Below are 18,188 nucleotides of genomic sequence, written 5' to 3'. Positions count from 1 at the left end.
GACAACAGCTGTTCTTTAGTGAACAGCCGTTGTTTAACGCTAAACAAGGGCCATTGTTGTTGAACTAAGGCCGGAAATAATTATTATGAACGTTAGTTCTGGCCGTAGTATTTTTTTTTTTTTTTTTTGTTTTCAAACATTATATGTTTATTTTATTATTTTTTTACCTAAATTTTCCTTTGATCTTCACCTTTTATTTATTGTATTTTGTTTAACCAATGAAACATACATTAAAAGTATTAAAGTACAAATAAAGTGGCCCTACCATTTTTTAAGGCAACTGCTTATACAAAGAGTAGGCTCCTGAGAAATAATAATAAAAAAAAAATATATAAAGAAAAAATATTAAGTCCTGCTGTGTTCTCTATAATATTTTTCATATCAGATTAATATCACTTTCCATTCTGAAAGGAAGGGGGGGGGGGGGGCTGAGGAAAACCACTTACAATCAATCAATAGCCTGGCATAGAAGGAACGCTGAATGAGTTCACCACATTTGGGTCATCTCCCATAACAGCAACCAGTGGGGACATCTCTATGGTCTACTGGGCCAAATCAGAAATATAACTTAATACTTTCTACCCAATATCTCTCCAGGCCCTGACGTTGCCATAACATATGAATAAATTCTGCCTTTTCTTGGCTACATCTAGGACAATAACTGTCTTTCCTTCTGTTGATTCCAAAAAGAAAACTAGGTGTAAAGTATATAAAGTGCAGAACATTGATCTGAACAAGACAATGATCCCATCCCTTCAAGGATTTTCTAATATTTTAAAAAAGTCTTGTAAATTTTTATGGCGAAAAACAAACAATGGAATGTCAAAAATCTATGTATGTGTGTGTGGGGGGTTGGGGGTTGGGGGGTGTCTCTCAATGCAAATGAATTTGTTTCCAATCAACTGCAATTAATGAATTTTGTTCTTGTGCTCTAGAATCTGTTGGCACTATATAAATATAATTTATATAAACAAAATATGTATTCTTTTATTTTGTACAGACCTCACTATAGAGAGTACAGACATATGTTAACATTTATGCTTTTCATTGAAGAAATTAATAACCGTACAGATATCCTGCCCAATATCACTCTGGGATATCACATATATGACTCGTGTGGACATGTGAATAAAGTTATAAAAGATGTTCTGCAGATAATGTCTGGACACGCAGTAACAGCTCCAAACTATTCCTGTATGGATTTTGGGGCGGTAGCAGGTTTTATTGGAGACCTATATTCTGGTACCTCTTCATCAATGGCGCAGTTATTGGGAGTGTTTGGATATACACAGGTAAGGAATCTCTATACAAGAAAGAAATAGTAGTTGTAGTCAGCTCACCTCTGTAGATATATGTTGGCCACAGTCTGTTTAGGAGGGTGCACTGTTCCAATGATAGCCAGTCGTGAGGTACATGGGATGTGCAAATAGTAGTGGTTCCGGCACTCCGGTAGAGGTTAAGATCTGCTGCTTTATTTCATAACAAACATAAAATTGTGCTGCGGGGAAACACAACGTATTTCACACGTGCATAGTTCTGGTAGGAATCTCTACATCCATTTTCAATTAAAGGGGTGCTCCAGCGTGGGGGCACTTTTTTGGGGGGACCGGGGAGGAGGTGGCTGAAATAAAAGACGTCTACTTACCTCCCCTGTTCCAGCGGCGGGTCCCGCATCACGGCGCTTCGGTGCCCGATTTCCGTCCGCCTCCTGGTGTCTAACGCCGCCTGAGACGCTACGTCTTAGGGCCGCTCAGCCACTCAGTGAAGTAGGCGGGATCCGAGCGGACTTCAAACGGATCCCGCCTCCTTCACTGAGTGGCTGAGCGGACCTGAGCGGACCTCGGGCGGCGTCAGACACCAAGAAGTGGCTGGGAACCGGGCACCAGAGCGCTGTGATGGGGGACCCGCCGCTGGAACTGGGGAGGTAAGTGGACGTCTTTTATTTCAGCCACCTCCTCCCCGGTCTCCCCCAAAAAGTGACCCCCCGCTGAAGCACCCCTTTAAGCTGAGAGACATTTCTGCATCTGTTCTGTGCAAAATCAGTTTAATTGAAAGTCAAGTGTACCTTTTTTTTTGTGGTAACCTACTTGTTGTGAGAAACAATCCATTGCTGTGTTCACATGATGTTTTTTTCCTTTCCATTAATTATATTTTAAAATAACGTCTGTTATTTCGCTCTTTGGCCACCCGTCATTACATTATTCTTGATCAAGTGGACGGATTGGCCTTTGGGTGTGTCTCCAAAAAATTCCATTGAATTTACTGGTAAAGTCAGTGAAAGGATGGTGAAAAAAATAAAAACTCTGTGTCAACAACTAAAAGATAATGTTTGCAAAAGATGTCCACGAATAATTATGATAATTATTTTTATGTCCGTGCAAACAATGTCTGTCATTTAATACACTGTGTGCAGTGGAAGGCTATCATTCCATTGACTTCAATTAAATTAAAATGCTGTAATAGCGGACGTCATTTTAAAAAGAAAAAACAGACGCCTTTCCTCTCTCTATATATATATTTTTTAATTAGTGTGAACATAGCCTATAGAAGGTTTACACTCGTAGTCTGTTTGAATACAAATTCAGGTCTGTTGGTTTTTATTTCTGGTACACCAATTGCTGTGAAAAAGCACTGCCACTGCATTGTGGCCCCTGTGTTCTTTTCATGCACAGTCAAATTATTTGCCAATTCAAGTCTGATGGTTTTTAATTGTGGAATACCCATTGTGGGGAAAAAGCACTTCATAGAGGGTTTGTGTCACTTTTATGCCCTTTCTATAATGCTAATTCTGTTGCTATATCCCAAAGTAGAATAACTTTTTGGCAGTCTGTGAAAAAAAACATTTGTTTCATAATTTCCAAGTGCAAAACCTCAAAACCTGCTGGTGCTTCAAAAAAGGGATAACTGTTAGGGTATGGGGGCGAGCTTCGGAATCCATGGTGGGTGATCTGCCCGGGTTCCGTAGTGTGCACATGCCTATATGTATATGTATTAGGGCTACTGGTTAAGTTTGGGTTTGGACCAAACCATTGGGTTCCAAGTTAAAATAATGATCATGACAATTATTTTTAGAAGTCTTTTGCAAACAGCAGACATTATTTTTCAGTTGTTCACACACAGATGAAGAACATGCAGAACAAATTACCCTATGGATAGCTCCCCACTGACTACAACTGGGCAACATAGTCAGGGACAAAAGCAAGAACATTCTGGCTTCCCTGTTATTGGGTGATACATATGACATGTGATCTCTGCAGGGCACACATCTTCAATGTGCAGCACAAATATTTGTAAGGCTATGTTCACATTCTCCATTTAAAATGACATCCGTTGTTTTGAATCTAAAATAACGGATGTCTGGTCTTCCCTTATTGTTGTTACATTGGTGCATTATTGGTACATTATTCTAGTTTGGGTAACTAATTTACCTTTGGGGTGTCTTAATTGAAAAGTCCATTAAATGTAATAGAAAAAATGGAGAAAGAACGGTGAGAAAAGAAAAACTGTGTGTGAACAACTAATAAATAACATAGTAGAGGGGGGAGAGTGTGAGTTCGACTGCTGGAGTACACTTCTAACGAGGTTAACCTAAAGTTGTTCCTATACCCCAAGGAAAATTAGAATGCAAAAAGAAGAAAGAAGGTGTAGGTCCTCTAGTTAGAAATGTAAATTGGTGGTATGAATATATAGTGGGATTATCAAGTGTACAAGTCGATAAACTTTGGTTTTATTTGTAACAGAAAACAATGTCAACCAGATATTAAGTATATATCTAAAACATAGACAACCTAGAGATCTCTAGTTTAAAAAATCAAAAAATAGGAAAAAGAAAAATATAAAAATAGTTAAGAAATTGTAGATATCGAGGTATTATAAAATATGGACCAATGAGTTCATATATTAGTCTTTTGTAAAATTAAATGATATATTCATAAAATAGTCTCTTGTAAAAGATTAATCACATTCATTCATCTGTATGATTGCTGATATCCTGTATTGGAAAGCAGCGGTCATATATTGTTGCAAGACAGCGATGTACAGTGGTTATCCAATTTGGCAATAATTGTAGCTAAATCATGTATTCATAGGCATTTGTAAACAAGATTATAGTGCTTGTATGTTTAAAATATTTAGTAGCAGACGATTTGTAGCAAATAAATAAATACAATATCGGCAATCCCTTGTTCCGTGCTTGTAATGTGCTGCAGTTTGCCGGTATTACTAGCAATGCATTCAATGCTCAGGCGGCATGTAAAGTATATGTTAATAACTTGGCAGCATATATTTGGTGTCACAGACACCTCTCACCAGTCCTGGGTTGCGGTCCGGTCCTCACACTCGTCCTGGGTTGCGATACAAACGCAGGAAATTACGGGTTAGGTGGAGTGACGTCCCAGCGGTGTTGTTCTTTCTAGGCGGTAAGCGCTGGTAGCGCTGAATCGCGCTCAATTTGTAGTATCCCTGGTCCACGCTTGCGCAGATGGGGATGTTGCCCGCGGGACCTCGTGGGTTCTGGCGCCAAAATTTGGATACTTGCTGTTACTTGGATTGAAAAAGTTCTTTTTAGATGAATGAATGGGAATGTAAATTTACTGCTTGTTTACGTAGAGATGGGTGGATGATAAATAGAAAAATATATATAAAGATCAAAAATAAAAAAAATTATGAAATAAGTAATAAAAATGCAGATAATATTGTTGGTAGGTAAACAACAAAGATAGCGTTAAAAAATGGTGAGCTGGACGCGTTTCGGAGCCTTCTTGGCTCCTTTCTCAACAGCAAAAATAAGTCCACTGAACTTATTTTTGCTGTTGAGAAAGGAGCCAAGAAGGCTCCGAAACGCGTCCAGCTCACCATTTTTTAACGCTATCTTTGTTGTTTACCTACCAACAATATTATCTGCATTTTTATTACTTATTTCATAATTTTTTTATTTTTGATCTTTATATATATTTTTCTATTTATCATCCACCCATCTCTATGTAAACAAGCAGTAAATTTACATTCCCATTCATTCATCTAAAAAGAACTTTTTCAATCCAAGTAACAGCAAGTATCCAAATTTTGGCGCCAGAACCCACGAGGTCCCGCGGGCAACATCCCCATCTGCGCAAGCGTGGACCAGGGATACTACAAATTGAGCGCGATTCAGCGCTACCAGCGCTTACCGCCTAGAAAGAACAACACCGCTGGGACATCACTCCACCTAACCCGTAATTTCCTGCGTTTGTATCGCAACCCAGGACGAGTGTGAGGACCGGACCGCAACCCAGGACTGGTGAGAGGTGTCTGTGACACCAAATATATGCTGCCAAGTTATTAACATATACTTTACATGCCGCCTGAGCATTGAATGCATTGCTAGTAATACCGGCAAACTGCAGCACATTACAAGCACGGAACAAGGGATTGCCGATATTGTATTTATTTATTTGCTACAAATCATCTGCTACTAAATATCCTATACATACAAGCACTATAATCTTGTTTACAAATGCCTATGAATACATGATTTAGCTACAATTATTGCCAAATTGGATAACCACTGTACATCGCTGTCTTGCAACAATATATGACCGCTGCTTTCCAATACAGGATATCAGCAATCATACAGATGAATGAATGTGATTAATCTTTTACAAGAGACTATTTTATGAATATATCATTTAATTTTACAAAAGACTAATATATGAACTCATTGGTCCATATTTTATAATACCTCTACCTTTTCTTTTTCCTATTTTTTGATTTTTTTAAACTAGAGATCTCTAGGTTGTCTAGGTTTTAGATATATACTTAATATCTGGTTGACATTGTTTTCTGTTACAAATAAAACCAAAGTTTATCGACTTGTACACTTGATAATCCCACTATATATTCATACCACCAATTTACATTTCTAACTAGAGGACCTACAACTAATAAATAACGTCCGCTGTTTGCAAAAGACGCTGAAAATAATGGTCATGATCATTATTTTGACAGTAAAAACGTCCATTATTTAATACATTTTGTTCAATGGACGTCAGTCTTTCCATTGACTTCAACGCATTGCCATTGCAGTCAGATAAATTGTGGCAATAACAAACTTTTTTTAAATCGCAAAAGCGGCCTCCTTTTCTCTAATTTTGACGTTGTATGAGCATAGCCTAAGACTAAATACTTTACAGGAAAACGTTTATATTTTACCAAAAATTACACTTAGAGGAGATTTTAGGACATCCCATTATGGGGCTATGTTCACACTACGTATCTTTCCGCTCGTAGTGCGAACCGCGAATATACGCACATAGTTTTGAGGTTGATGTGTTCACTTGAAAGTATACGATATACGCCCGCACAGTTCACACTACGTATGAACTTACGACCGGATCGTTTACGCCACCGTGAAAAATGAACAAGACCATTGTTTGAGGACGGAAATGTTCAAACTCACGGCCGTGGATTTACATGCGGTCCCGTAGGAAGTACTTATTTCAGTCAAATTGAACTTGATTTTTCGATCCAAAAGGTTCTGTGAGTTTTATTGGACTGAGCGAAGATTTCCAAGTAAATGACCTGCTTCAGATCGCTTCGAAACAAGCTAGGGAAGCATAACTGTACTATGGGCGTATGTTTGCGGTGCGTACGCATCTGACCGCATGTCGATTTTTCCCACGCCCGTAGTTTCAGCCGCACATGTACGGCGGCATAAGAACTGCGGACGGAATCGTAAGCAGTGTGAACATAGCCTTAATCTGTAGGTGCTAATATGGTTCCTCCTTGAGGGTAAGCTTTCACTCTTTGGGGAGCACTTCTTTGGAAACATCAACAACATTGTATGACCACTGCTTTTTGCATTGTTTGTCTGTATGCAATGATCACAACACCGCAAGACTCCCTTGAAGCGAGATGGAAGTTATAGCCCTAAGATGAGACCAAGACAGAAGTAAACCACCAAGGACCATGGAAAGGTAATACCCCTTTAATACAATGCTCTCACTCAATGATGTTATATAGAAGCAATAATAAAATTTTGCACTATATTTATAAAAATTATGTTTTTCTTCGCTTTTAGATCAGTTATGGGGCGAGAGATCCTACACTCAGTGACAGGCTATTGTATCCACACTTCTTTCGAACCATTCAGAATAACATGGTACAATATGCGGCCTTAGTAAAGTTGCTCACATACTTTAGGTGGAACATGGTTTGGATTTTCGCTTCCAGCGACCACGCTGGAGAACAGGAACTTCACCTTCTGAGCCAGGAGCTCACTAAATCTGGACTATGTATTGAACTTGCGATATTAGTAAAACAAAATACAATCTTAGATCCTTATATTCCTAAGAATTCAAAGGCCGAAATTGTTATAGTCTGTGGAACAAACGATGCAGTTACTAAAACTTTCATAAGCAAAGCAGACTCAACAGTGAGGAACAAAACATTTATTTTTCTAGATACCTGGTCCCATGATTTGGACCTTATTAGTTTTATTCCTTATAACGCACCTGTTAATTGTTGTATAATCTTCTGTCCACCTTTGAAAGTATTCGATATCTTGCATGAACATTTCTTGAGGTTTCATCCATCCACCCATCCGCATGACCCAATATTAGAGGATCTTTGGATAACCACCTTTTTTTGCTTGTCAAACAACTCCTTGAAAAACATTTTATTTCAGCGTACAATTTCTATTCCTTTCCGTAATTGTACTGGGGAGGAACGCTTTACTAATAGTTCTCATTTTTATATTGATGTCACGCTAAATCATGTGATCATAGCTGTGTATATGATGGCTCAAACATTACATGATATACACCAAGCACTAAGTGATGGTGAAAATAAGCACAGGAGTGGATGGAATTTATATAGACATAAGGTGATGTTATGTGATGATAAAAAAAAATATATAAATTCCACGTATCAGTGGGCGGCAATTGTAAAAAAAAAAAAATACATGCAGTGAGGAGACTGTCAATTTGATTCGAGCACCGAACGCTATCTGTTCAAGTATCAATACTTTCAAGTACCGAAATACTCAAGTAAATAGTGAGCTCGAACCAGTATACTTGCTCATTTTTAATACACATTAGAAAATGTGTTTTTATTAAAAAAAAAATAAAAAAAAAAAACTTGCACCCCACAAAAAAAAATTCTGATAATTGATGTAGTTCACTGAATCTGATGAAAATTAAAAGAGTAAGGAAAATAAAGAAAGGACACCCATCATTTTGACAGATGTTCTGTTCCTTTACAGTGTGCAGCATCTGCCTGGCCCCCAAGAGGTAAAGTGAAGATGATATGCATCCCCACTTAACCCCTGGGTGCCAGACTGGGCTCCATCTGATGTGCTGAGAGTTTGCTCATCTCTAGTAAAGTATAAATATGAAGAAATAAATCCCGGCACTCACGTATTGCGAAGTAAGATAAAGTTCTGTGTTTATTCACACATGGGACGCTGCACGCGTTCCGGCCATCAGGCCTTTTTCAACAGCATGTAAGGAACGCCTGGAAAACTGGGATACAGCCATTGGCATTGGCTGTATCCCAGTTTTCTAGGCGTTCCTTACGATGTATCCACCCGCTGCATGAAGCCGGCAGACAGCGGGAGTCAGCCGCCGAGATTTCTGATTCATACGAACCAGAAATCCGGATGGTTCGCTCATCTCTACTTGGGGACTTGGAGATGATCTTTACAGATGTCTTTTAGGAGTTTAGATCTTCAGCACAGAGGTCAGGGATAGGTGTCTGTACTTTGGGTTTGATAAGAGAGTTAAGGGTATCAAAGAGGTGTCTTGGGTTATGGGAAAGAAAATAAGTGATAGTGGTGAAGTAGGATTGCTTAGCAGAGTAAAAAGCTGAGCAGTAAATTTTGTGTACAAACTTATAAACGAGAAAGTCCGCTGCAGTTTTGGAATTCCTCCAACCAGAGCTTCATTGAAGAAAATGAGTTCTAGATGTGCCAGGGTTGTGGCCATCTGAGTTGGGCTGTTTAGGGTACCCTGGTGGAAGTTTATTCAAGGTTATTTTGAGGGTGTCACGGTAGTGTTTGGCAGCCAGATTAGGACAGAAGAGGGTAGAGATAGGAGGCAGTAATTACTGTACAGCGTCTGAGAGTTGTTGGATGTTGATTAGAGATGAGCGAACCGGGTTCGAGTCGATCCGAACCCGGACGTTCGGCATTTGATTAGTGGGGGCTGCTGAACTTGGATAAATCTGGAAAACATGGAAACAGCCAATGACTATATCCATGTTTTCCACATAGCCTTAGGGCTTTATCCAACTTCAGCAGCCACCGCTAATCAAATGCCAAAAGTTCGGGTTCGGATCGACCTGAGCATGCTTGAGGTTTGCTCATCTCTAATGTTGATGCCATGCAGACAGTTAATTCCAGTCTCAGCTATAATAGGCTGGTATTTTATTTTTTATTTTTTAATCTCATGATTTAAAATGGTCATTAATCTTGAGGTGGCCTTATGTTCTTCTATATGTTCTTTTTGTAGCTAAGACATTACATGAAACTAGCATGTGTGACGTTTGGTAACAAGGACACTGCATGTTTTAATGAAAAAGGAGAAATACCTGAGCCACTAGCTGTTCGGAATAAATACAATAGAGTCAATGACAGTAACGTATATGGTGTAACCATCGGATTGTTTGACGAAGCTCAGCAGTTACATATGATACCCTCCAATATGAACTGGCTTAATAATATGGTAATTCTCATTTAAACTAAAAACTTTTGAATTCTAACATTTGTATAAAAAAAAAAAAAAAATAATATATATATATATATATATATATATATATATATATATATATATACATTTATCAAGTTAAAAAAGCATATTTTTTGGCAGAAAATGGCCAGATGCGAATAAATTTATTCGCAAATGGCCATTTTGCGAATAAAATATTTGCATCTGGCCATTTTCCGCCCGGTACGCCAGGGGGGCGGGATGTGGAGGGGGCAGATTGGGGGGAGCAGACTCAGAGTCTGCTCAATTCAGCAATTGTTTCGCTGAAAAATAGTCAGGAAACCTACTCCAGCTCTGAGCTGGTGTAGGTTTCCTGGCGCACGCACTGGCGCTCACGGGATTTCTATAGAGGCAGTACGCCTCTACATAAATCTCCGTAGTCTCAGGGCAGCGGGGACATTTTTAAAACTGGCGCAGAAAATGCTGGACTTAATAATGCTGGCACTCACCACTTCCCTCACCCTGGCCTGAAGAAAGATGTGTGCCTGAAACAGGCTTTCCCAGGAGTGAGTTCACCTGCTTCACCCCCCTCCCTCCCTTGCTATGCTTCACATTTGAATAAAATTTCACTGATCTGAAGTGCCAGCATTTTTTATTCCATTTGGTCATGGTGTTTTTTCAGCGTCTTGCATGTGTACCACTACCAGCAATTTATTAGACTGACGGATTATACACGTTATTCCCAGTTCGGACGGTTTTGCTTTGGTGCAGGTTTTCTTTTTTTTACTTGTGCTATTGCTAAATAATAGTAATGCTATTGTTCTGTTCTGATGTTCTGTGTTAGACCTGTACTCCTCCTTTTTGTGACCTGTACTGTATCATTTTTCCTGTGTACACCCCAGACCCCTGAACCTGTGTAACTTACCACAACTCCTTTTCCTGTTTCAGAATACATTACTTGCCACCTTTGGGTAGTGATCTAGTGCCCTCTAGCAGCTACTGTAAGTCCAACTTCCTCATCCCTAAGTGGGAGAAAGATTGAGTACCCAGAGGGTCCCAAGTTTGGGCCAAACTCAAAGCTTTAAAGAGGATGTACCACCAGGTACATCCTCTTTAATCTGAACCCACGGATCGAACGGCGCCTTCATGGGGAAGCCGATGCCGTGGTCTGTTTTTCAAACCACGGCCTGGTTCCTGTGCAAAGCGCCGTTCTATGCACAAGAGCCAGCCGTTGCTTAAGCACTGGAGGCTGGCCGGCCCGCCCCCAGTGGGAGGGAATTCCCTCCCCTGTAAGATGTGGCTCCATTCGTTCTAAGGGAGCCGCGTCATACAGGGGAGGGAATTCCCTCCCACTGGGGGGCGGCCCGGCCCACCTCCAGTGCTTGAGCACCGTCCGGTTCCGGTGCATAGAACAGCGCCGTGCATGGGAACTGGGCCGCGGTTCGAAAAACAGACTGCGGCACCGGCTTCCTCGTGACGGCGCCGTTCAATACCTGGGTTCAGATTAAAGAGGATGTACCTGGTGGTATATCCTCTTTAATAGGTGCATAGTGAGTCCAAAGCTGTTGTAAGTTATGCATTGTCTGGTACTTTAAAATAGACACAACCCATTATGAAAAAAAAGGCATTGTCAGGAACCGGACGGCAGGGAAAGGACAGTGAGCCCTGGCACTGAATTCATCAACTGTCCCTACCTACTTGCCTCAAATGGCCCTAGGCAGTTTAGTAAAGGTGCACACAGAACAAGACAGACAAACAAACACAATAAAGAATAGTGAAGAGTCCGGGTCACAACAATCGGGCAGCAAAAGTACAAAATCAGAATCCAATAGGCATAGTCAAAGTACAGGAAATATGGTCAGGGGCAGGCGGCAAACAAGAGAGGTCAAAGGGACAAAGCAAAGATCAGGAGATACAAATAACAAGACACAAGCAGGCAGAGACAAAGTTGTGTTCTCATTGCTAGTTCTGGTCTAGGACATAATTGGACCATTCCCCTGATCTCCAAGCACAGACATATGTGAACAAAACAGATCTACTGGCAGGAAGAACTGTCAGTCACAAAGAACCAAACACAGATTAACCATAACATGGCTAGACAGAATTCAGCAGGTGAAGTCGGGTGTGTCCATTAATCAAGTGAGCAGATAAACCAGTGTTCAGACACTGCAAAACAAACACAGAAACAAAACAAAACAAAACAAGAAAATCAGCGCATCAAGCTCTGCAAAGACACAGTCCTGACAGGCATGCTGTGATTCTGAGATACAGCATAGTGGTCCTGGCTGTCAATCAAATCCAACTCCATTACTCCATTAGAGTCTATGGAGGAAACATGTCTTTTCCGTCTAGGAAGTGGAGCCCATTGTTGTGAATTTATTTCAGAGCAGCATTCTTGTTTGCCATCCATTTGGATCAGCAGCTATAGTTACAGGAATACAGAGATCCTGATATTAACTAGGTTGGCAATTTCCATACATTCCTCATGATAACAAACTTACTTGTATCAACATTTTATCAATTTTTTTAAAAAAATTTTTTTAATATGTGTCGTATCTCTGTACTGATATGTTGCTGTTTTATCATCTACAGGTACCACAGAGCAGATGTTCAAAAACATGTTCGCCCGGCTATAGAAAGGCTGTGATAGAAGGCTATCATATTTGCTGCTATGACTGCATCTTGTGCTCAGATGGAGAATTTTCCAACATATCCGGTAGAGGATTAAAATTACAGTCAGTTCAATAATATATGTTCACGGTTTAAATTAATAAATAAAAAAAAAAAAAACGTAAAGATTCACAGTATAATAACCTCTGTATCAGTGCATAAAACGGAAAAGAAATGTACTCCATAACCTGTTATTTAAATTTAAATTAAGGCTTACCGTTCTCTTACAGCCATGTTTTCCAAACATATTCACACAGTGGGCATATAGTGAAAAACTGCCCATTAGAGATGAGCGAATACGATTCGATCGAGATGATATTTGATCAAATATTGTGGTATTCGAAAGATTTGAATTCAATCGAGTAATGAGGCGAATATGCGAGAAACATTCGAAAACCCTCCCATCGCACTTGGCATTTTTTTTTTATCCAATCACCATGCAGGGAGGCCGTGAGGGACCCTGGGAGTACGCACACAGTGCAAAAACGGCATCTACCCTAATTGGATGGCTGAACTACATGACCTTGAATCTTAAATACTTTGCTTTGCGCTTTCAACCTAGCCAGGGAAAGATCTTGGAGCAGGGAGAGATAGGTTTTAGTAGCGTTTTGGTTAGGCAGGCTTACTAGAGAACCCAAAAGTCCTTTTAAGGGCTAAGATCCAGCGAAAAAGTTATCTCTGAATCCAAAGCACTTCCTAGTGCTTAGAAATAGATGATAACAACAGCAGCAGCAGCTGTATTCATTCCAGTACCCTGTGTGTGACTTGTGACTTGTAGTGTCCCTGGTTTAGCTCACTAAGGGCACGTTAATGTTATACATACTGTTCCAGTAGCCCACTAAGAGCACCTGATACATACTGTTCCAGTAGCCCACTAAGAGCACCTGATATATACTGTTCCAGTAGCCCACTAAGGGCACGCTATATATACTGTTCCAGTAGCCCAGAAAAAGGCATGTCATACATACTGTTCCAGTAATGTTCGTACAACATGATGCGTGATACGAGCGAATAACATGACGCTGTACAGACGCACATTGGAATCATGTATGTAATGCTGCACAAGAAATACGAACGAAATGTGTAAATATGCGCGTTTGCAAATATTTTTCCTTCGCAACTGCAGAGAGTGGCATTATATTGCGATTTTGGGGTGTTGGGTGCACCCAGGCATGCTCCCCCTAATGTCCCAGTGTCATTCCAGAGGTGTTTGCATTGTCTAGGGAGGTTTCATGGGGAACTTGGGGACCTCCAAGTGGTCGAATTTTGATTTCCAAGTGCCGAGAATCTTTTTTTTCATAGACTATAATGGGATCGAATATTCGTTCAAATAGTCGAATCTCGGTGCCTATTCAATTGGAATTCTCGAAAGTCGAATATTTCACTTTTCTATCATATCTACTGCCCATATAATGTTGTTTTATCCCTGCCAAGATGGATAACTACAGTATTTACTCCATTTACTCCATCATCAAACTTTGCCAGTATAGTCATACCATTCTAGAGAGTTTTTATTTAAGAACAACAGACACATTAATTCTGTACTATTCCTAATAAGAGCCATACTATCCCCACACATAACCATTTAATAATAAAATATATAACCCTAAATGACAGATCAAAGAGCCATTCTTTTCCCCTGCTCTCTGGCACTATAGTGATGCAACTCATGCACATGCAGAGTGGGGAAGAAAAGAAGATGCTGGTGGACTGTGGGTGAACCAGGAAAGAAAATAAAAATAAAAAAAAAAAAAATAAAAAAAAAATATATATATATATATATATATATATATATATATATATATATATATATATAATTTTCCTGGTTCACTGGTAGATAGTATCACTCATGTAGGCATCCCCATCTGATGATGCCCTCTGTAGTCACTGGATATAGCTGTCATGAGAGCCCATGTACAACTGGTTTCTGCCAATATATGGTCACTGTATGGGTTGATATTGGTTTAAGTACAATATAGAATCTTATTTAGTAACAATATGATGGAAAAGGCAGTGGTGATAGTGTATAGTCTTATTTGTTCCTTGTATACTGGTATTATTGGTAGTACTGGACTTGGTATACTGAATTTGCTAGCAACTAACTCCTTGTGCTGTAGCAGTGTAGTAAATTAAAATGTAAGAAATCTCATCCACATGCTGTGACCAAAACCCAGTTTCAGTAGATTCTGCTATTTTGCTGCCACTGGGTTGTATTGCAAAGGTTCTGCCACCACAGGTCCTGCATAAACCAACATACTACATACTGTGCCTATAAGTACTTTTTTAGTGGTATAAAGGAGGTGTAATGTCAGGAATGTGCAGTAGCCTGGTGTGAACTGGGCCTTGTTTGTTGTGACACACCCATTTGCTTTTCATCCAGCAATGCAGGAGTTAACCTGAGATCTGCAGGATTTTAATGCTTCAGCTGAACCTGGTGCTGGGATCAGGGCTGGTCCAATCAGCTTCTGGACGTCGCCTCTGATCCTGGATAAATAACAGCTAGCTGCTCACTTCTATGCTGGCTATTTCGGCTCATACCTGGATCCCAGCTTCCCCGTGTCTACTCCTGTTATTCCCTTCCTAATTCCCTCTGACTGCTCAACTTGTTATCTGACCTCCCGCCTGACCTTTGACTATCCGATTGTATTGCTGATTTTGTACTGCATTGTCCGTGTGGTTCTGACTTGGCTTGTTTACCCTTCTCTATTGTGTTTGTCTGTCTGTCTGTCCCATTTTGTGTGTCACTTATACAGCATAGGGAACGTCTTTGTGGTTGTCCGCGGCCACCTAGGGCTGACTGAGGCCAGTAGGTAGGGAGAGTGGGTGGGTTCAGACTCAGGGCCCACTGTCTTGTCATGTCCATACTGTCCTGCCCTGACATGTAAAATGGAAAATTAATTAACTTTACTAGATAAGTGGTCCATACAATGGAAACTGCAGTTCAATGACTCAAAACTTAAATAATGCACTTGGGAAGGAGGAATCCTCTCTCTGAGCATAATATCGGCAGGTCTGTCTTGACAAAGACTTCAGAAGAGAATGATTAAGGGGTAGTGATTTCTGACAGCCTGATATGCTGGGCTGTATAGATATAATAGTTTGCTGGGCTGTATATATATATATATATATATATATATATATATATATATATATACTGTATATATATATACCGGGCTGTATATATAATGATATGCTGGGCTGTATGTATAATGGTATGCTGGGCTGTACAGATATAATGGTATGCTGGGCTGTATATATATATATATATATATATATTAGTATGCTGGGCTGTATATACAATGGTATGCTGGGCTGTGTATATATGTATAATGGTATGCTGGGCTGTATGTATATATAATTATATGTATATATATATATATATATATATATATATATATGGGTATGCTGGGGTGCATGTATATAATGGTATGCTGGGGTGTATAGCTAGAGGTATAAACAGTAGGAGGAGGGAGATTGTGATCCCGCTGTATAGAGCTCTAGTGACATTACATCTGGAATACTGTGTCCAGTTCTGGAGACCTCACCTATAAAAGGAAATTGATAAAATAGAACGGGTCCAAAGACGGGCTACAAAAATGGTGGAGGGTGTGAGGCATAAACCTTATCAGGAAAGGATTTGAGGATCAGTATAGTTTGGAGGAAAGTAGAGAAAGGGGGGACATGATAGAAACCATTAAATATATTAAAGGACCAAATAATGTTCAGGAGGGAAGTGTTTTTAGAAAAAAACTGAACTTAAAAACAAGGGCACACAGTCTGAGGTTAGCTGGGGGAAAGATCAGAAGCAACGTGAGAAAATATTAACTAGAACAAACTTCCAGCAGTTGTGGTAGGTAGGTAGGTAGGTAGGATGGTTTGTCGGTAGGAAGGTGGTTACTATAACTGAATGTAAACCTGCCTGGGATAAACATATATCTGTCCTACGATAATAAGAACAAAAATGCTAAAAGAGCGGACTAGATGGACCCAGTGGTCTTTTTCTGCCGACAATCTTTTATGTTTCTATATACAATAATGACTTCCTTCTTAGAGCCCATAGAATATGGGTTACAATGGGAATACGGAGCTATTGGGTAGGGTGTATTTTTTTCCTTCTAGGGTTTTTTAGTTGAAGCCCTCCAATAGTTAGAATTGGTGAATACCTTTAAAACAAACAGAAAAAAATATTTTAAAAAAATCTCATACCACAGTCAGTTTAACAGTAGAGCAATGCAGCCATATCATTGTGTAGCTCCTGCTGATGACTGAACTTGTGTAGCTCCTACTGATGACATCTTCTAGTAGAGATGATTCTCGGGATTTTACAGGTTCGTTTGAACTCGAACGTTCTCAAACCGGCAGCATTTGATTCCCGATGCCTTCCTGGTCCATGGGAAAGGAGGAGGCAGCCCGAGTAATGCCTGAAATTCTGGGATACAGCCTAGGTAGTAGGCTATATCCCAGAATTCCAGGCGGTACTCGGGTTGTCTCCTCCTTCCCCATGGATCGGGAAGGCATCAGGAATCAAATGCTGCAGGTTCAAGAACGTTCAAGTTCGATCGAACCTGCAAAATCCTGAGGTTCGATCATCCCTACTCATTAGGAGTCAATTGATTATAAATTAACCTTGACATAAATATTTCTGATGAATTTCTTACATTTCACATATTATTTTACAGATACTGAAAACTGTCAAAATTGCTATGATGACGAATGGCCGAACGACGCAAGAGACAAGTGTGTCCCTAAAGAGACAGAATTTCTCTCTTATGAAACAGATGTTGTAGCTTATGTTTTCTTATTACTGTCTCTATTATCTTCTATTGTGATTGTATTAATCATTGGAATATTTCTTTATTTCTGGAAGTCTCCTGTTGTCAGAGCTAATAATCGTAACCTCAGCTTCATCATTCTTATTTCCCTCCAGCTTAGTTTGCTTTGTATATTCTTCTATATCGGTAAACCAGAGGACACCACCTGTATGTTCCGTCACATCTCCTTTGGAATCATCTTCACTGCTGTGTTGTCATCCATCTTGGCCAAGACTATCATGGTTTGCATTGCTTTCAAGGCCACCAGCCCTGGCAGCTCCTGGAGGAAATGGATGGGTGTTAGACTCCCCAATGCTATAGTGCTGATCTTCTCATCTCTTCAGGTCCTGAATGCAGTTATCTGGTTGTCACTGTCTCCTCCATTCCAGGAGTTAGACATGGACTCGTATCCAGGGAAGATCATCATTCAGTGTAATGAAGGGTCAGTCTTGGCCTTTTACCTCATGTTGGGTTATATGGGGTTTCTGGCAGCGGTGAGCTTTGTTCTAGCTTTCCTGGTGAGGACATTACCTGATATCTACAATGAAGCCAAGTACATCACCTTCAGCATGCTGGTGTTCTGCAGTGTCTGGATCTGTGCCATCCCGGCCTATCTGAGCAGTAAGGGGAAGAGTATGGTTAGTGTAGAGGTATTTGCTATATTGGCCTCAGGTAATGGGATAGTGGGTTGTATATTTTTTCCTAAGTTATGGATTGTACTGAAAGAAAAAGAACTAAAAACTAAAAACATTTTTGTTAGGAAAAAAGTTATTGAAGAAAATTAAAATGCTAAAACTGTTTGAGGCTGGATTCATGCTTTGTTTTTCTAGTCAGTTTTTTTGTACATTGAAAAAAATCTGATGCATTTTAATCCTTTTTTTATAATGGAAGTCAATGAAAAATGGATGCACTCAAAAACCTCCTTTTTTCTCTGTGGTTTGCAAAGAAACAGATGAAAAAAATGGACTAGATTGACAAGTCAAGTCTTTGGGCAGACGGAAGAATTCGCCAACAAATATAGTTGAAT

The 18,188-nt window shown here is 39.9% G+C and overlaps 1 protein-coding gene across 1 annotated transcript; it reads left to right on the top strand.

The window, feature by feature from the left end:
• The first annotated feature begins 7,186 nt into the window (after nt 1-7,186).
• On the top strand, nt 7,187-17,946 carry LOC138796486 (vomeronasal type-2 receptor 26-like). The gene is made up of 5 exons (XM_069976091.1): nt 7,187-7,411; nt 9,486-9,698; nt 10,121-10,246; nt 12,273-12,396; nt 17,030-17,946. Exons 1-5 carry the CDS (start codon nt 7,187-7,189, stop codon nt 17,944-17,946), a joined length of 1,605 nt encoding a protein of 534 aa, XP_069832192.1.
• Nucleotides 17,947-18,188: the final 242 nt, after the last annotated feature.

This window comes from Dendropsophus ebraccatus, chromosome 7, assembly GCF_027789765.1.
Source record: "Dendropsophus ebraccatus isolate aDenEbr1 chromosome 7, aDenEbr1.pat, whole genome shotgun sequence".
Lineage (NCBI taxonomy): Eukaryota > Metazoa > Chordata > Amphibia > Anura > Hylidae > Dendropsophus > Dendropsophus ebraccatus.
This window is presented reverse-complemented; position numbering and strand designations above follow the sequence as displayed.

Bases quoted from the DNA above. Each gene is read 5' to 3' on its own strand.
- LOC138796486 (XM_069976091.1), top strand. From the start codon at position 7,187: ATGGTTTGGATTTTCGCTTCCAGCGACCACGCTGGAGAACAGGAACTT. The intron at 7,412-9,485 runs GTGAGGAACAAA...TTCTTTTTGTAG, and splicing joins TAAGCAAAGCAGACTCAACA to CTAAGACATTACATGAAACT. The intron at 9,699-10,120 runs GTAATTCTCATT...AAATCTCCGTAG, and splicing joins TGAACTGGCTTAATAATATG to TCTCAGGGCAGCGGGGACAT.